Source organism: Acanthaster planci, linkage group LG15 (assembly GCF_054643075.1).
Source record: "Acanthaster planci isolate LZ-2023a linkage group LG15, COTS_SCS, whole genome shotgun sequence".
Classification (NCBI taxonomy): Eukaryota; Metazoa; Echinodermata; class Asteroidea; order Valvatida; family Acanthasteridae; genus Acanthaster; species Acanthaster planci.
Genome location: NC_141791.1, coordinates 14,128,689 through 14,149,264, shown reverse-complemented (window position 1 = coordinate 14,149,264; position 20,576 = coordinate 14,128,689). Strand labels below are relative to the sequence as shown.

General features: G+C 40.0%; 2 protein-coding genes across 7 annotated transcripts in view; one reads left to right on the top strand and one right to left on the bottom strand.

Annotated features, from left to right (window-relative positions):
* ate1 (arginyltransferase 1) overlaps window positions 1–20,576 on the top strand; it is a 30,539-nt gene that overhangs the window by 3,691 nt on the left and 6,272 nt on the right. For 2 of the 6 annotated variants that reach the window (XR_015427788.1, XM_022234149.2), the window contains exons 7-10: window positions 747–961; window positions 1,491–1,590; window positions 2,506–2,623; window positions 2,896–3,098. Coding sequence is in view for 5 of the 6 variants with exons in the window: in XM_022234149.2 (XP_022089841.2) it covers window positions 747–961; window positions 1,491–1,590; window positions 2,506–2,623; window positions 2,896–3,068 (606 nt within the window). In the remaining variant the exon portion in view is untranslated. Of the gene's footprint in view, window positions 1–232; window positions 362–746; window positions 962–1,490; window positions 1,591–2,505; window positions 2,624–2,895; window positions 5,332–13,076; window positions 14,278–20,576 lie in introns of those variants that run through there. The other 4 variants (XM_022234150.2, XM_022234148.2, XM_087146229.1 and 1 more) reach the window with 4 other exon arrangements.
* LOC110978851 (runt-related transcription factor 1-like) overlaps window positions 6,353–20,576 on the bottom strand; it is a 29,289-nt gene continuing 15,065 nt past the window's right edge. Inside the window, exons 3-4 of the mRNA XM_022234146.2 lie at window positions 18,069–18,260; window positions 6,353–11,746 (exon numbers count right to left, since the gene is read on the bottom strand). Coding sequence (XP_022089838.1) covers window positions 10,893–11,746; window positions 18,069–18,260 — 1,046 coding nt within the window. The 3' untranslated portion in view covers window positions 6,353–10,892. The remainder of the gene's footprint in view (window positions 11,747–18,068; window positions 18,261–20,576) is intronic.

Genomic DNA, 20,576 nt, shown 5'->3' with positions numbered 1-20,576 from the left:
TGTTAATTAATCATGCCCACAGTCGTGACAGGTGATTGACCAAATCTTGACCTTGGCTTCTTGTATTTCTCTTCCATTCTTCTCCTTCCCCGTCGTTTCTGAATATAAATGTGTCTATTTCTGTTATTTTGGTGTGCCACCATGTCTGTCTTGTGTATGCCAATGTCTTGCCCCTTCTGTGTCGGTGTTTGTCATCCGTTACACCTTGTTCGTCGTTGGTGCTGGGCACAAGGTCAAATTGGTCCGGTCAAGTCCAGAGAGCAGACAATTCAAGGAGACATTTCAGGAGTCCCATGAAATTTTTGTCAAGTATCAAACCACAATACACAAGGAACCTGACGACGAATGCCAGGAAGAGGATGTAAGTTTGGACAAATGTTTTCATACCTTCCTCCCACACACCCCCCCAACCCTAACAAGAAAGATAACATCTTCAATTTATCAGATAGATTCTTTAAGGTATTAAAGCTCTAATCAAAGTATGGTCAGGCTTTATTACAAAACCCAGGTCCCCTGCTGTGCTTAGCAGTATATATTACTGCTGGTAACCAACTACACCATGATCTTCTTTGCTGCATTGATTCCAAATACGTGAGCAGTCAAACAGCCATCATTGATGTTAGTTCAGCTGTGGTTAATCACACTTCTCAATCTAACTCCCAAATACAAGAGACAAAGTCTTTGACAGCAGTTGTTTAGTTTGTGAAGATTTTACATGAATAGACAATGTGTCGTTTTGTCTCCAGTTCAAAAGATTCCTCGTTGATTCACCTCTTCAAGAGGAGAATTTGCCGGGTGCACCGGAGTGTGGCTACGGTTCCTTCCATGAGCATTTTCTTCTGGATGGCAAAATCATCGCAGTTGGTGTTTTGGACATTCTCCCTAACTGTGTGTCGTCTGTGTACTTCTATTATGACCCAGATTATAGCTTCCTCTCTCTGGGTACATACTCTGCTCTCAGGTTAGTGAAGCCACTTGCAAAAGTTCTGACTACGACTAGAAATATGCACTTACAGAAGCTAGTGGCTGAAGTCACTTCCCCAAAATGTTGTGGCTATGGTTAAAACCAACATGTGTGTGTACAGAAGCTTGTAGCTGCAGCCACTTCCCATTGATGTCATGGCTATGGTTGAAATCAACATGTGTGCTTATGAAAGTTCATGGCAGTAGCCACTTCCAATATGTGTGTGTGTGTTACACCCAACTTCAGCCATGTGTATCTCCATTAAACAGTAGAAGATTGTAGGTTCGATTTCCAGCCGAGTAAACTCATGATTTTTCCCACCTGCCTACTCTAAAAAAATCTCTCTTAAGGTGTTTCCTAGTTTAGGAAGATCTGCTAAGCAAATTTGTGTGCTAAGCAAAAGCCTGCCAGGAACCAGTCAAAACATGTACAGAGCATGTGGCCATTTACCTGGTAACCTGCTTTTGCCAAGTAAATTTGGTATTTGCTTAACAGGTTTCTGTGTTTACCCTTACCTTATTGGCAGAGAGATTGAGTTTACAAGACTTTTACATCAAGAGGCTCCCAAGATAAACCGCTATTACATGGGGTTCTATATCCACTCCTGTGTCAAGATGAGGTACAAGGTATGAAAAATACGGACACCAAAACAGTCATTCAAATGTTGTCATTTGTTAGTCTAGCACCGTCAGCTGTTTGGGAGACGGTGAGCCTAAGCTACAATACAAGTTAGTAGTTCACAGTACTTGTGAATAGGGATGTGCATTTACAGGTATTTTTGAAACTGGTTACTCATTTTATGTCAATACCACATACCCTTAAACTATAAAGCACACTTAACGAATGGCATTATGTGCAATCCTGGTGGACTATATGCCCAAAACAGGGCTCTTTTGTCGCACTTAGGAAGCAGTACATCGTTCTGAACATTAGAAAGGAATCATCCCCACCTTTTTATTCAACGAAGTGTTAGCTTTAATTTGTAACAAAAGTAGCTCCGTTGATCTCTGGACCGGAGTTATGACGGCAGTACCAGGTTCTTTAGTCGCATGGTGATTTTGCAGAAATTCTGCCCTTCGCTATTAAAGTTCATGTACATTTTATATGTGGAATTTTTTCATGGGTACCTGGCCCAAAAAAAGATGGAACTGGGTTTTGATATGGACAGGCGGGTACCCGGCACAGGCCTACTGTGAATACAGGCTTTGAGGGATTGCACTGACAACAAAGGTTAATCCAGCACTAAATTGTCAGAGGGGGTGGCCAAACTTTTTTGGAGGCAATTAATTTGGAAATTTTTGAAGTGATTTTTATGGCCTTTCTGAGGGATGAAGCTTCTTTTAGGGGCTTTGTACACACTGTTGCAAGGAAAGGGAATCTTTTTTTTTGGGGGGGGGAAATTGAGGGCTTCTTCTCTGGGCGGTCATGGCCCCCGTTGAATTCCTCCCCCCCATACCCTTGACAGACATCACCTTGTCATGTTGCCGTGGATGAGCCAAAAGAGGATTGATTGATTTCTTTGATTTTATTTGTAATAACAGGGTCAGTACCATCCATCATTTCTTCTGTGTCCTGAGGCCTACACCTGGTGCCCCATTGAGCAATGCCGTCCTAAACTAGATGTCAGCAAGTACTCCAGACTAGACGAAACTGACACAGGTAGGCCCTGTAATCCCAGGATGGTAGGTTCATATTTGTCATTGGAACATTAACAATGAACTCAAACAAAAACAAAAAGTGAAACTCAGCAGGGCAGGCTTACATGTGTTTAGCCCACGGGTTTATCGTCCCTCATTTCTCTTAACAGTAACATTTCTTGTGGTGAGTGCTCTGTGTATTCCTATATCAACAACACTATCAACCGATGCATGTTGTTTGTAATGAACTTCTATGGACGTATTGACACCATTAGTTTCTATTTTCATGCGTAGCCGACACACCGGTCAACTTACAAGAAGTCCGGGTACTATACAGGCAGATGAGCATGAGGTACTCTGACTATCGGCGCTTTGCACCCAACACTGGGGATGAAGAAGAGGTGAAGGAGTACGCTCAGTTTGTCGGCAAGACCTGCGCGAGGAGGATACTGCTGTACCGACACTGAAGACATCAGGCAGGTTGTTGATTTCATTCAGTAAGCAAGAGTTTCTGTCTTTTCACATCAATGCCTCCTCAGTCGTGGAATCACATAGGCTATGTCTGAATCCAGTGGCTTAAGAGCCCGGTTCAACTTTACCAACTTTGTCTACGTTGAGTAGCTGAGTAGGCCTATACAAACACGCACGCTGACATGACCGGCATACAACTATGTTTCTCTTGCTTAGTACCATTCACTTTGTCCATTTTCTCCTGATTCCTAGCATATTCAGCTCCAATCGTCAACAAAATAGCTAAGCATTAACAAATTAAATCAAACTGGAGTATCAGTTTGGTTTCAAGAGGCAACGCTACCACTTATAAAGGGCATTTTGGGAAAAATTTTCCTAGTTTCAGGCGCCATTTTATTTAATTCTGTGGATGGAATGATGCTGTGCCACGTCTCTTCCGCGACTGTCTGCATCTTGAGGTCTTGCAGACCGTCCACGTTACAAACAACCATATGGAAACCAGGCTTTATAGAAACGCACACATCAATGGTGGCTTCAGCCGCTGTCAATAGATTCATAGGCGAATGTTTTCTGCCTAGCCACGACCAAGTCGGGGTTTCATCTAGGATTGAAATATATCTGAGTGCTCCTCCCCAGCAAAGCTTAAAAATCTGTCCTCTTCCAGGAAAACTTTTCAAACTGACGTCCCTTGGTGCTATCTTAAGCCATATTTCCAATCCATCCAATAATTTGGAAGGATTGTGAAGACCTGTTTAGCAGTGTTAAAGACTTATGTAAAACATGGGGGCTTGTAAATTTTGAAGGAACAAAAGCTACCTGCCGAACTATTTTTGGCTAGTCCTCTGAGGACCTCAGGACAAGTGGCTAGATGAGACAGTGGGCCAAGTAATTCAAACACAGTCAAAACTATTCAAACTAAACAGGTAAAAGTTAAATGTTATTGATCCCACTCGTACTTAAACTCTGTTCCAGCCCTCTTGATGTCAAAACCCCATTGGTTTTGTACTCATTCTGGTGAAAACTAACATCACACTCCAAGACATCACAGATCACTTTACTGTGGCTGCTGCCACTGGCTAGCTTTTTGCATAGACTCATGTATAACTCCCAGCCCCAGCCACATGATTCAGACACAGCCCAAGCTGTCATGAATAGGTCTGAGAGTGCCCTCTACATGCACAGTGTCGAAACTTTCAGCTCTCTATAATCCTGTCTGTGGTATGGTCCGGGAAATTCCATCCGGTCTGAAATTGGGCCCTAAGTAAATGAGCACATTTCCAAATGATAGACCATTTGGCATTATTTGAAATGTTCTAGACATGTGATAATTATATATTGCTTATTTGACATAATCTATGTGATATTTACAAGAGAGCAATTCGCTTCATGTACTGTAAACAAACTATTTTATTACCTTGTTGACTCTAACAATTTGTAGACGCGGCCACAAACCTAATTCCATTGTCAGTGAACATATGGGGTTTTGCACCTTCAGCAATTTTCTCCTTTTTGGTTATTGATAAGGGAGTAAATATGCGCTTGACCGGTCTTAAACGTTAATGGCCAAGCACATGGTTATTCCCAGTCAGAGAGTCAAAAGAAGTCAATATATGATGCCTTCCCAACAGTTTTAGAATTCTAGAATTTCACTTTCATTTTCCAAAACACCCCTGTCCATTTTATGGTATGTTCCTATATAGTTGTCCCAAAGAACAACCTTATGTGGTCTTGGCGTGCGCGTGGCCAGCTGCGTGCACACAGACTCTTGACCAATCAAAAGCAATTAAACTCTTTCATATCCAGGTGCCAGCGCATGATTAACGCAGCGGGCATTATCAAATGTTAATACACAGTCAAGTTACACGTTGACAGGGAGACTGAGGTATTTATGAATGATGGTTATGCTACGTCATAGTTTAGAAACTGTGCTTCAACCCTTTTGTAACAGTTATCCAATGTTTTGCTACATAAGATGCCTATCTTGATTTCTTCTCTTAGGATTATTGCCTTTAAGAACCAATACCAGATCAAACATTACATGGTCACTTTCAACTTGCTGTAAATTCAAACACCGCCCTCTTTAGAATTTCTAGGACAACCTTTCAATGAATACTGTGGGTAGAATTTGTACCATCAGTTTTTATTTTATTCTTTTTGTTAGCATTTGTCATTATTTGTGGTGTTTGATTTGTTTGAAGAAGTGATCTATTTTCAAGATCTTTACAGAGTGTCTTTATAAATTGTATTTGTTTCAATTAATGTTTTTGTTTCTGTCTTCCTTTTTTCCCCCTAAAGTTAAAAAAACCAAACCCCTTTCAAATACTTTGCTGGGCATAAACAGAATGTTATTGCACAAAGTCCCTCATTCTTGTTGAAAACTTAGAAACACAAAATAGCTTACTTCTTATTCACCTGTGACAGTGAATATACTTTCCTTCTGTGGAAAGAATGCATCAGAACTAACTTCCATATTTGATCTTGCACCTGCATTTTTAGGTTTAATCATTCAGCATTTGGTCCAAGGCTGCCTTTGTGTTCTCTGTTCGAGCTGAGGGAAGCAAGAAAGTCTTTGTGTACATATAAGGATAACATTGGATGTTCTCGTTTTGTAGTTTCATTTTTGGCTGGTGATTGCGTAACCTGTAGTGGTACACCTCGGGGCACCTGCTGAGCGAATTGGCATATATTTAGAAGGATGTGTGGGGGAAAAAAGCACGCACTTGGTAACTTGAGAAGATTGCTGAGTCCTGAGTGATACAATTACACGTCTGTGTTGCAATATGCTGTTTGCTCCTTTCAAAGTTGGCCTTGTTTGGGTAAGTTGTCACAAAAGTACATAACTTTACTCATTTTGACGTTACATACTTTTGTCTACGTCAGTTGTGAACTTAGGTCATGTGCCTCACCTCAAACATTGTGTACTGGCATTGTAATCATTGTAATTGTTTTTTTCTTTTTAGCTTCTTGCATTTTGGAATAAATTTTCTAGTCGTGTTTTAAGGCTACAATTATCCAATTTCAATTTTCAATCATAAAATCTGATTTCTGCAATATTTTACACCTACATTTCTCCAGGACATTAAATTAGTTACCATAAAAGTTTTCTTCATGTTGCTTTGGGGGATTATAAGACGTTTTTTGCAGACCTAAAATACTTTGGACCTTAAACTGAACATCTTTTAAAAACATATATATTCTTTATCAGGCAGGGAGGCAGAAGGCAAAACAGAAAATACAAACTTATGGGCAGTACCCAACAAAATAAAAAGTCCAATCTTCCTTCTCATTTCTTCCTGGTAGTTTATTATATTTCCTGTCAAACACACAAGCAAACAGACCGACATTCTTTGACTGTCACACAGTCCCATACAAACAGACCCCAGAGAACATTTCTTTGAAAATTAAAAACCTTTTGATTCGCATCACCGCTTAGGGAACATTTATACAATCCTATAGTTTCTATATACATGTACACATGTGAACTCGGAAGCACTATGGTCTCTTTGGCTTAGATAACATTCCATGCTTACTAAATGTATATGAAGCTATATAAACCTCACAGGTAAACCTTGCACTGATGTAGCTTCACGTTTCTAGTCATACTGCCAAGATGTAAATCATCTCTCAACTCATCCATCAAAGCCTTCAAATGTTGACTTAAGTCCTGATGGTGATCTTGTCCCTTTGTATCGATTAGGGACCATTTATTGTCGCTGAAAAAGCACCAATCTTGTCTCTCTTCAACCTCCTCTCAAACTTAAACCAAACTTCAGCAATACCAAATATTTGTTGAATATCCTATCTTTCCAAAAAAACAACCCAAATAGACCCCAAAGCCTTTCTACTTCTGTGCAACATCAAAAAAGGAAAACGTTTTGTAGAAAACACTTTTACTTCTATCACAATAAGGTAAGAGTAACACATTTACATGGCACTGAGATTGAGCAATCAACTACATCACCTCCTGTAGATAAGCATCTCAAAGTCAGAACATACCATGGCCAAATTGGAACTTCCCAAGTTAAAGGTAGAATGTTGCTTTCTGGAATTTCGTTCGCCTGAATTTCTGAACTGATTCCAAATCAGAAATGTTCCAAATCGGTCATTAGCCATTTGTATCCTGAGAAAACTTCCCTGGGATACAGATGAAACTTGAGTAATAATCAGCCAAGAATGAAATAGTCCTAGAAACTATGTACAGCGTAAGACATGGCTAAGTCTGTCAGCTCAAGTCCAGAGTCAAAAATGTACTACACAGATCATACTTTACTGTAAAGAATATCTCCTTACCACTATATAAAGGTTGACGAAAGTCATGCCTGACATATTCTTAGGGCAATCTTATTCTGGGGATTGCTTCTGATTGATTTTAGTTGTTGGCATCATCCACCTTTAGAAGCTTGCAGTGCATGATGGGAAATGGACCAGTAGGCATTGCTATATACATGCTTCATTTGCATGCCTGCGATTTCACTTGAGCATGCTCAGTTGTTATGTTGTGACATTCACCAACAGAGTAGAAAAGAAACAAACACCCATGTCAGAGGGAGGTTGTAACACTTATTCACAATAACAGTGGTCTCAAGAAATGCCTGTATAACTTTCGTCCAAGATGCATTGATCCACATTGCATTGCAATTTAATAACAGAAAACTTTGCTCCCCTTCAAAAAATGCTCCTTTCCAAAAATGCTACTTTGTCAACATTCTGCCTTTTTAAAATCTCTCACCATCGTTCTTCTGTTGCTAGAAGCCTAGTTCCCTGTGTACTACTGAATAACCACATAGACTTTTGTACCAAGCACAGAAACCAGCTATACTGCACTCTTCAGTTACAAACTTCGTATCATAAATTTGTACTGAGAAACTATAGGTTTTCTGAAATGATTCTGTTCATTGTAGTGGTACAGTATTGGAATAGACATATGCCTGTAACTAAAAAATTAACACTGAACAAATCTTGACCGATTATTTGGGAATTTATCCCTGGAAAATAACCCAGCTAGCCTCACCAAACGAAAGCTCTGCAAAATGTTCTGCCACTAACTTGTACATTCATGGCAACCCAAAGTTTCCAAAGAAAACTGTGAAACTTCGTTTTTCAAACTCAAGAATACACAGCCTGGGAGAGACTTTAATTGGCACGACTCCTTTCATCCAGTAACATTTTAAGGTATTTATTCAGTCTTAATCATCCAATCACAGAACTTGTTTCAAATAGCACAAAAGCACTGAAACTTAACAACACTCATTTGGAAACCATTCCTGAAAGAGGGATAACACTTCTGATAACAAGAAAAACAATTTGTTGGAAAGTTTTTATTACCATTACAGTAAAAAAAAAATACAGAACAACACACAACACCTTCCAAACAGGTTTAAAAATCAGCTAATTAATTTACATTTATCTAGATTTAAGGTAAACATACAAAATTACAGTTGCCTTCTCTCTTTTCTGTTTATTTTCCTTTTTTTTTCAGTCACACTTTCGCATTGACACTCGCGCTGCTATCAATACAAACACATGGACGTTTTTACAGTTTCTTGATTACGCACGTAGAAAATAAAAGCGTGAGAAATCTTTAAGTATCACATTTGCATTCTTGGTCAATCTAATATTTCATTTTGAATCACATCTTTTTAAATAAGTTTTTTTTATGTACATATCTGTACAATACAAGGCAATCTAAACACATCTAGTTTCCAAAACCCACCACTATAAATATTTTCTTAATTTATTACCTTACAGATTCCAAGAAATATGAAACAGAGACTGGTAAAATCAACTTTCTGTTTGTCATTCTGTTTTTCCGATGATAGTGTTTGAATGTGAAGAGCTAAGTTGATAAGTATTCCCAAGGAACACAGTGTTTTTTTTTTAAGTTTTTGTTTATCTTTCAGTCAGTCTATCATATTTAAAAAAAAGGATGGGTTTAAGGCATATTTCACTCGACACTTGTGTCTAATGGTTACCACAAAGTGTGTATTTTCCTCACAAATGTGGAACTTTGTTCTTAAGTTTTGTTCTGAAAAGGTGGTTTTCGAGTAGGAGCAATTATGCACTTTTGTTACTGCCTCGTGATTCAAGTAACCTTCACTTTTTGTGATTCATCTTCTTAACACCTAAAAATTTCTCTCTCTCTTTTTACATTTTGTTTCATCTTCTGTCTTAAAAAATATTTACTTTGTAATAACTTGAATCATCCATTAACAAAACTCCCTTGGGGAGTCTGTATTCCAACAATTAAATTATGATACAACAATTAACAATTATAAGAAAACAAAAGCAGCTAATACTTTGACACCCTTGTGCACAATACTGTTCTTAACACTTGTTGTCATTTTTTCCCCACAACTATCAAGTTTCTGACTGCCTGTTGACTAACATTTTAACCTGTTTTGAAATTGAAACAGTGGCTTAGTTCTGCAGGTTCTGAACCATCAGCCGAAAATCTCTTGGAAGCAGACTGCGTTCTTAATTAAAATATGCCGATTTGTCAATGGTTGTGAACCACACACCTTATATAGCAGATGATTTATTACATACATTACAAAATGGTCAGATCACGATTTATTTGTGCGCAAGGGTTCAAAGAAATCACAACAGTCATAAATATCAACAAAGAATCTTAGAGCCAATATGACTGCAGAAACCAAACTATACTGCGGGACTGTTATAACTAGCTTGCCCTGTAAACTTAAAGTGACATACCGAAACCACAAATGACTTGTAAATCTAACCATCAGGGGAGAACTTAAAGGGACTAATTCTACTTAGTCTTGAAAGTCACTTCTTGGTCACTTTTGATGAATTCTTTGGAATGTCGAGCAGGAAATTCCACACAGATTTCAAATTTGTTTTGCCATTAAATATTAATAAATAGTGAATATATTATTTCTTTTATCTACAATCTACCGTATGTCTACATCTAGCTTTGTAAACGCCATCTAAGTCTATTGTAGCATTAAAGTTACTGGTTTACAATACGGTAACAAAATCATGGGCAAGGCAGTTTTAAATACTAGTAAAGATATGTTGATTGATTACTTAATGGTTTTGGGAGCAGAGATTAGCCTGTAGAATCTATTGTAATCGTGACAGCCATCCTGGTCAACTATCCTTTTCATGTACTACCGAATGCTGTGAGGAATTACCCAAGGAGTTCATTTTTAGTCAGATACTATCTTGGGAAGAAACAAGATGGCCGTTGCATAATTAAAATAATTACCCAGTTGTGAGCTGTGCCATTATACACACAGAAAGTCAAGACTAAAACTGCATTCCAAGGTAAGTAGGTTGTCATGTCTACTTTTAGAAAGAGAAACAAACTTTGGCCTACAAATAGGCTACAGCATTCCTTCTCCATGAACAAGGAGAAAATGACACCCACGGAACTCTCACTCTGACTACAGTCTTGAAGAGTCAGAATGTGGCTTTGTGTCAACTTTCATTACTCGTTTTGATGCACCTCCGTTGCTTTGGTGGGTTTTTTCTTTGTATAAATATTTGGTTGAATTTACCAGCAGAAGAAAACTTTGCACCTGTTCAGGGATCAATGCTTTACGAATATCTCAGCTATCAGTGATGAACATGTCAAGTAGTTACTTACTTTTAACTTAGATTTGGGGTGAAGTTATTATGAGCAGCTCTGTTGATTTGGGGTGATGAATTCCACAAGCAAATCTATCTCTTTGTCATCTGAAGCCAACATCTCAAATAGAGTATCATCTTATTTCTGATTTATAGATACCTTCATATAAATATCACAGTTGCTACCTTGGATTTTAATCATTAAGGAAAGATCAGTTTGATTGATGCAATCAGTACGGTCTCCAAACATCTTCTTTTCTATCTTCATCTACTGGGAGAGGATGCAGCCCTGATGGGTCTTGGGCGTGGTGTAATGACAACGGGATAGGCATCCCAGAAGCTGCTTGAAGGGAGCCAATGTTACCAGGGGCAATATCAGTCCGTGTGGGGTCATAGGGCATGAGGGTGGACATGTCAGGCCCCTCAGGGTGGTGGGCTATCGTCTGGGAGGGGATGTCTCTGGGCTTGATGTCTTCCGATTTGCTCTCAGAGCGTGTGGTGCTGGGAGGCAGCACATGAGGCGTGCTCTCGAAGAAGTTTTGTGGGGGCTGGTGAGATGTGGGTGACGTCATGTACAGGTGGGGGTACAGCTGGTAGGGTGGGGAACTGGGCAGATACGGTGGGGATGTCAATGTGACCGGGGTGGGGGGACCACCCCCAAAGAGATCCGGAGGAGGGAGGGTAAAAGTGGTTGGTGTCATGGGGAGAAAACGACTGGAATCAGTGCTGGGGGACAAAACTGACGAGGAGGGGAAGCCTGATGTCACGCTGTTGGGATAGATGAACCGTGGGTCAGCTGCCCCTCGGGGGTTAGCCAAACGGGGGTCTGAGGCCGCCAGCATGTGCGTGAGCGAGTTCTCCGTGCTCGTCACCGATGTCAGCGGGGTGAGTTGACCCATGCTGTCAATGGTCTCCATCTTGAGGTCAGCCGCTGTCGTCCGAGTGGGACTGAGGGCAGGTATAGCCGTGGTGGCTTGGGGTTGAGGGGTGAAGAACCCAGCAGTTTGGTAGTAGGGCCAAGAGGTGGAAGAGGGTCGATTGATTGCGACGACATCTTGCTGTTGCTGTTGCTGCTGCTGATTATCTGAGAAAGATAATAAAAAAAGATGCTTAATTAAGTTAAAACTTACTATGTACAATAAGGAAGCAAGACACAAGAAAGCAAGGCAACAGAACTTGTTGACATTTTTTTGGAAAGGAAAACACAATGTTTGTTGTGTTGATACAAGTTTTGAGCTCTCATTGGTCATCTGTTCAAAGCCAATTGTACAATAAGAGTAGCTAGCTCTTTTCTTCAGTGGGAAATATATCCAAATTTGGCATCGATCGGACTCCTGTGTGCAATTTCAGCTAGTTCTTGCAACACAACAGCCTCCAAGAATCAACACACATTGTGAAGGTCTCCAAGGTTACTCTTTGGCACAGTATCAGGTTGAAAACGAAAGAGGGGGGAAATTCCATTTTCTAAGCAAGGTGACAACAAAATCAAGGTTAAACTCTGTGCCAATATGGACTCTAACCTTTGCCACTGTACTGTGAAATCACCGACAGCCATTAAAATACAAAGGAGCTGGCAATCTGGGGGGGGGTGTGCATCTGAGTCTGATTGGGGGTTTTGTTTACATTGAAATTGTTTTTTAAGTTTTGTGCAAAGGCACTAGTTGTTTGCCAGAAATCTTGGCACTCTGAAAAGGTGACTTAAGAGAGCTTAAGGTAGATTGCAGTCTGGAGTTGGCCCACTGGAATTTTTGCATACAATGGCTATGTTTGCAAGCCCAACTTTTCGATCTCCCGGTGCCAAGTTTTTTGCCTCTGCCAAATATGCATGTGGCTGTTACACTTTGCTCGTGTAGTTGGTGTGGCTGGTTACATCAGCACCCGCAGCTAGCTGTATATGAAAGACAGACAACATGGACTACGCGTGTTGGACACAGAAACTGCTTGCTAAGAAGATTTTTTATGAGGCTTTTTTAAACTAACTGTCGGCAATTATGATATTTCTTACACTATTTTGAATCTTCTGAACCCTCTGGTTACAGCACTGTGTTTATTTATTCGTGTGTCTGACATTTTTTGTACATTGTAGTTTTATGGGCTCCACTCAGGCCAGTATTAGAAATAATGGAATGTAATCATGTGACCACCCACTAAGGAGAGAGTGACCTTTATGTCAGCAACTGCCAAGTAGTTTACCATAGAAGCTGTCTTGACCTTGCTGTAATTCCAATGAAATTATGACATGAATTTCAACGGAATGGCATGACATAATGAACTCAGTGGAGGAAAAAAAATCCAGTGAGTCACCAGTGCATGATTGACCACGGAACGATCGTGCACCAGATTTCAACATATCCTCTCATTTTACAACAACAACAATGGGTCATTGTTCTCCTTTTCTTTCTCTCTGTCTAAAGTGGAAAGACTCGGATTATCCACTGGTCACGTGCTTCAGTCTTTGGATAAAAGTGGAAATGATGCTGGTCTGTAGTTTGGGAAATCATTGTGATGACTCCGATGCATGACTGCTTGGAGACCGTCTGCACTCATGACAATATATATGTATTCAAACAGAGAAAGAAAACAGTAGTTGTCCTGCATGATTGACTCACCGTAACACACAGGTGCACAACAGTCTAAAGACACTGCACCAGGTGACAAAAATGGTGAAGTTGGAACTAAAGACACTGCACCAGGTGACAAAAATGTGAAGTTTGAACTTTAGTTTCCCTCTTCTGGCTGAAGCCCAAGAAATATAAACAACCGTGTGCATGTATAAAGAAGTCGCACGTGCATGGCAAGTTGGCAACCACTTTCATTATTAAATTTATAAATAAAATACAAGACATTCTGAATAGGTTTCACCTGTCCATGTCAACTTTAGGCAACACGCTTCAATTTTGGCTCTGTAGGTAGTTAAAAGTATATAAAACTCAAGTCATAAATGAACTGGTCTTCCCATCATACATAGAGTATGACTAGTGCTAAGGTTCAGGGGTTTAGCGTCCTGACAGTTTGTGTCTGAGTGTCGGATGTTGGTGTTTTACATCTCCTTTTCTGTCAAAGAACGACTCACAGAACGACTCACAGCCCTCTCTTTTTGTAGAGTATGATCAATCAGGAATCGATGCAACTTTCAGAAGAAATGAAATATTTTAAAGTGGGTCCAAATGTGACCGCAACCTCTAATTAGTTGTGGTGCTGCACATTTTGGCGCGGCTAAATCCTGTCCATCAAAAAAATCTCCCAGTTCACATCCGGCAATCCCAAATATGGCCAATCATATGCCGTTTCCTGAATTAGCCTACCCCTTTGCTGAGTTTTTGTTATTGTCGCATAACCTTGGCCTCATCCACCCCTGTGGAATGCCAGGGGGGGGGCTTGTCAACATCAAACACCTCTTAAGAACTAAGAAATTAATATGAAACAGACAGTGTAATGGGGAGGAAGAGAGAGGTGTTTCCCATCCACACTACCACCCCCCCCAAGTAAGATTATATATAGTGTCTTTTCTTTGATGTTATTCTGTATGTGAAAACAATCCAAATGTAAAACAATAATTGCAGAAAAGAGGGTAATAAAGCAAGTGTAATGTCTCCATATGTCTCTCCCCTCGGAGCATCCTGTCCCAAATTGCTTTTTCTCCATTTTGTTTTGCATACATTAGCACTGTTCATTTGTCCCAACCCTGGCAGTTATTACTGAGGGGTGTTTTTATAGAGGTGATGACAGGTCATAACAACTGCCCAGTCCGGAGGGGCTGTCCATTCAAGCCAATCTCTGGTCTTTCCCAGGGTCACAAGTTCAGAAGATACTGGACTGGCCGGCCAGGTTGGATTTGACCCGACCTTGAATTGTCCAGAAATGAGCTCCAGCCTGTCAGGTTGATTAGAAACGGAGAATTCAGCCTGAACAATGATGGTAAATTGCTCCAAGGCAAGTTCATTTATAACAACACACCGGACAAAAATCTGAAACATCTCACAGGATAAATTTTAGTGTCAGAAATGGTCCTTCGAAGCATACTACAGTAGCATTTGGGGGGGCAGAAGAGGCTAGTAACTCCTGCTTGGCCGGTTGTAAGATTGTAGCATTACTCTGAAATGCAGCCAGTCAAATGCGGAAATAATGAGATTTATCGTACAGTTTTTCTTCAGACAGCCTGAATTCCCTGAAGGCAATTAAGTTCCTTCACTAGAGCATTATGTCTGTCCTCCACTTGAACTCACAAAAGTACATCTCCCTCTTTGAGGGACATTCATTTCCTTACTCAAAAATAAGATTTGAAAGACTGGATGGAAATATTTCAGGTGTAGAAAATCTGAACAACAAACCTAGTTCATGAAACTAGGAGGATTGAGCCATTGCCACAATGCCTATGTTTGAACCAATCAAAGTTTGGTGAACCTCAGCCTTACGTAGTACTTTGACCTTATGCTAATAATATCCCCCCCCCAAAAAAATGTGTATTATTTTAATCTGAAGTAGTACATGTACATAAGTACAGTTTATAAGAATGAAATGTAAAATAGAGAATACTCAATCCTGTATCTATTGTTACTTGAAAATGGAACATTTGAAAGGAACAGGACTATCTTTACTTTGGGGTTAATTCTAAACTCCAGGGGTTCCCTGTGTCAGAAATATGGATAGGTCATCTGACACTGCACCTAAGTGAATAAAATTAACTAAGTGAAGGATTATTATGCAGACACACAAATGCTTCACCTCAAATACGAGTCCATCACTGGCAATTCATTTCCTAACTGATATCGGACATTTACGTCGTAGTATGTGTGTTTATTGATCCTGTTAGCTTGCTTGCAAGGAAACCACAAGCCTTGCTTTGCTGTACACGCGTGATATTCATTCACAAATTTGTTATTCCGATTACGATCCGACATCTGAAGCAGGCAATCCCAAAATAGACTTTTATTGCTGGTTGTACTGCGCGGTGTAGCTGTTTATTCACCGGTATATTAATCTAACCAGAAGGGAGTTAATGGATTTGTTTGTATTACCATTGACAAATAATCCTCCGTAGAATTACATTTGCAGTATTGGACTGTATTTTCCAAATATTCAAAATCACACTGGGGACATTTTGTTCGGACATTTTTTATTATCTTACATGTGGGAAAGATTTTGTTGTACAGGTTTGTAAAATCTAAAGCATGTTCAATTCAAGTTGTTTTTAATTGCATAATCATTAAAAAACATTTCTAGGAAGTGTTTTTTTTTCTCTTCTGCTATATCATATGTTGGGAGGAGCTGATTACTTTGACAGATATTCATGACTCCAGGAAGTAGGATATCCCATAGCCTTGTTTGTCAGATGGCATCAAGGCCTGGGCAGGCAGCCTTCAATAATAGAAGACTTAGCAGGTGGCTTAGTGTGTCAATTTCCTGTTGTCTTAATTACTTGTTGAGCAATTTTGTTTTGTGGGGTTTTGAAAGGATTTATATGGAAGGGGTTCCGAATAGGTTTTTGTTAATCCAATTGTCTTCTCTCTCTGATATCTGGGTGTGTAGTTTGTTGCTTGTTTGGAAGCAAACTTGATGAAGACAGTGCATAGATATGCTTCTTGTTTATCTGTCCTTTCCATCCTTAATACATTTCAATGTCAGGGGATTCTTTGGTACTCTTATTTTTAGCGTACTCAGAAACTTTGCCTTGAAGTGTTGAATTACTTTCATTTGTTGAATGGTTTTGGGAATGTGGAGGCATACAGATGAGCTTTTGCTAAACTTGAGTGGCCCCAATGAAATTCACAGACCAGCTTCAGTCTCAGAGTTCAACTGTAACAATCCGTCACACAATTTCAACAAACTGGGCAATTGAACTGCCATCACTGCTGTTAAATACCACAATAGTTCACCACAAACTCTTTCATGATACTCATTATTTTTCCAGAGAAGACATCTATGGTAAGGCTTAAATGAATGACCCCCTTGGGGCCTTATTTAAGCCGAGGAGTCTTTCTAAATAAAAAAGATAATTTCCAGTTCGTCCGTGAATGTTGTAAACTTTAATAACTCATTTCCCGTAGCACACTGGCCCATTTGTTTTTAATGTGAAAGTCACAGTATGTGCTAATAGTTTGAACATATTGCATTGTCATGGATATTGCCAGCATCAGTCAGTCAGTAGTTGGTACAAGTACCAAAGATCCGTCATAATTTAGAGGAAACCCACCAAAACTGGAGTACATGTCAATGCTTTTCGTCATCAATATTTGGACTTTTCCTGGGTGCAGTGCCAGTGTGTGTTAGGAAGGAGATCCTGGGTTTCCCCGCTATCTCCCAGTGAAGAGATTTCAATAAAGACATGACTTCATGTGACCCAGACCTCCATCTCAGGCTCTGGAAATGTACGTGTGTAGTTGGTACAAACTGATGCATTGGTTCCGGTTCAAATGCTTAGAAATTCACACAGTCGTTTCCTGCCCACATTTCCTTTTTCATTTTGAAATCTTTGCAAAACAAAGATAAAATGACGGATGTACATGAGCGCCATCGATTGGAATGGACTTGAAGCTTTAACTCAATCCCTGTAAGGTATTTTTTATTGACAGTTTCCCTAAGACATGGTTCATTCCAAATCCTGCCATATTGACAAAGTTTTGCAATCTACAGGTGTATTCGGTGTTTCTTTTCTTAATCGTTAACAGTGGTCCAGTTGAAGGTGGAAAGTTGCACTTTCTGTGAAATTCCAGTCCAAAAGTAGACCAACACCCATGGGGCTTATGTTATGAAACTTCATTCACCAACCCACAGCATTCACAGGGCAAAGTTAAACACCAATTTGCAAGTTGGAGAAGCAACCAAATATGGAGTTCCCCAAGTGTCATTGATCTTTCTTTCTGTAGATCCCCCTCAAAGGAACAGTTTCATTTTAAAGCTCTGATCTAACATTGGCATGTCACTTCAAGATGTGCATTTTCACAATTCGCATGTTTTTTATCTTATTGTGTGTATTAAATTTCTCAGATGTTTATGCAAGGCATGCGCCATTTACATTGCATAGATATAGCATAAGCAATAGCCAGGGGAAAAGCATGTATTCAGTTGCGTACACATTCAAAGAAGTCAGTGTACTGTACAGTACAGCTTTTCTTAACTGCTACGAAATGAAAATGAAATGCTTTTAAACCTCACAATATTTTCTCCCCAGTCTAACGAAGAACATTGACTAGAGTAACATTTCAACCTTCAATCTTTGGATTACCATTCTGATGGGGTACCAACTGAGCAACATGTATATCAAGCATTTTGCTGGCAGTATCTGAAATAGTCACCGAGTTGGGCGAATACCACCCTGGTTTTTCCAACAATTATAGGCTGAACTCCCACTTTAATCCATTTCATTTCACTCTAAGATAAAAATCTGGCAGAAATTGAGTACAAACCTTGCGTAACGGCCAGATAGTTGTTGGTAGTGTTGAGGACCTGAGGTCGGATGCTGCGCACTGGGGGCTGAGGCATAGGCTGGGTCTTGGCGGGCGAGAAACCCGTCAGCTCCCCAATGCGATTAGGGAATGGCAGGCCGGGGTTTGGGAGAGACTGGTGCACGCGAGGTTCCTCAAGCTTTGGCCGATGTCCTAGGCAGATAAAAAAGGAGGGGAGAAACATGAAAAATTTAGAAAACTTGGGAGAAAGACAACCAAAAGAACACTTTATGTGGGGGGGGGCTGAAAGACTCGCATATAGAACAAAAAGAATGAAATCAACATCTATTTAAAATGTCGTAGATTTATGGGCGACACTAATGAGATTTGAATTTAATGTGAAAGAGATACAATTCAAAGACAAACTCATCAACCACTCACTGGTTGATTCATGAAGTGTTGTCCTCTGTACCCACTTTCAAATAAGATAAACATAAAAGACCAAAATCACTTCAGTTTAAACTCATGCCACTTTGAAATATTGAAAACATATCCTTTGAAAGTTAAACAGGGAAAATTAGATCACTGGAAGATAATTTGTTCAGACAGAATTGCATAATCAGTAATTGATGAGCCATCAAGTAGAGGCATTTCTGAGAAAAGCTTTGCAGAACAAGTGGCTGTCGGCTGGTTGGCTTAATCTGCCTAGAGCATTGTCCTCTAGCACAATTATAACAGCTCTCTGGAGAGTGCATTTCTGAGAAACCAAACTCTCTCCCCTACACACCTGTGAGCCATTCTATTCAATCACATTACTGAGGTCCGGGACTGTTGTCTGATTGATCATTTTCACTGTGTGGGGAAGACAGCTAATCCCTACATCCAAGCCCTTTCTTACTTCTGTCTTGTCTGGTGAGTCTTTATTTAGCCTGAGCTCTCCTGCGTTGTAAATAGGGACCACAGACCTCCTGTACTGTGGGGCTCAGGTACTGGGCCATCACTGGACCACTGTCACCACATCAGTGGCCACCCCCTCCCCCCACCACCCATGGTTTCAAGGGAGAAAATCAAGTCCTACATGTTCCAACTCTTGCAGCAGAGAAACTCTGCAGCCTTGGACTGAGTTTTCTTTTAACTGGGTGTCAAAGAATTATTAACAAGGTATGAAGAAAAGGGACTTGATTTTTGAAAGAAACTTGTTAACTGGCTCAGAAGGTTTTCCCAGGTTGAACGAACTCTTGGCTTTGCCTCCTGTCTCAATTGAAACAACCTTTGTCTCTATTCAACTTAAATCTACATTCACAGGTTTAAGCTGCAGCCATCAATCACACAATGTGTCTGGCATGTTCAGGGTGAGTCAGTGGTCTCATTCCGAGAAGCTCTTCTGGAGGGGTGCAAGGTGAAACAAAGAATTACAGAGCGGGGAATTGTCATTGACCACGCTGTTGATTCTTGTCGTTCTTATCAGTGGAAACTTGCTGTTCTAGTATTCATCAGTAATGTCCAATGAGTGCACGGTGTTTCCTGTCTGTTGTTGATACACAAAGATAAAACTTGGTTGGTTTGAGGTCTTCACAACTTGCACATGAGTTATTTAATAATGCATCACTTGAGATAGGTTGGTGACTCTACTCTGGGCATTCAGAGTGTAATGCTCTGTGTTGTGGGTGAAACGGAGCAAGACAATGATGGTTGCTCTGTGGAAAGACTGTATTACTTTGAAAGTCTGGTTTTATTTTGTCAGTTTTATACATGTATTTCATTCCTCTTCCACGATCTCTACACCTGCTTCAAGAACTGTGGCTTTTACAAATTGATGAACAGGTAAATGAAATTACAGAGGAAAGTTTCCCATTTATCCAGTCATCTGAGAATTCCACATTGTCTTTTTTTGCCAATAATTTCATCACTTTTAGATTACCCAAATAAATTCAAACCATTCATAGTTTATGCTCCACAAGGCCTGATTAAATAATCCAGTGTATATGGTGCATATGGTTGGCCAAGTTCCTTTACCATTTATCATTTCTTGGAAAACCAACCCTCAGAAGGTCACATTATGCTAATGAGCTCCACACCCACATAAAACACATAATGTTATTGGTCATGCAGCATACCAGCTATGCTCCAATTGGCCAGAAGATTACTCACTGGATGGGGCTTGTAAGACGGCATCTGATTGGTTGTGGCTGGTAGGATCTTTACCCTGATTGGCTAATCAGTGATGAGTGGTATATCTATTGACCAGGATTGAACCCTTAATTTGTTTGTAGAACTTGTTGAAGTTGAGATAACATTGGATGACTCACAGGAAGTGAAGGATGAGAGCTGATATTGTTGAATTTTACTCTGGTGTTCATTTTCCAACGTCTCCAGTCACAAATGCTTTCTTTTCATTTGTGGTTATTTCTTCCCTTTCCTACATCCAGTTCTTTCCATTAGTTTGTAGCTTTGGATGAAGTAACTTGGGAGGGATTTCGGAATATGGAAATTCAATCAAAATTCGAGTCATTTCAGATAAACAAATCT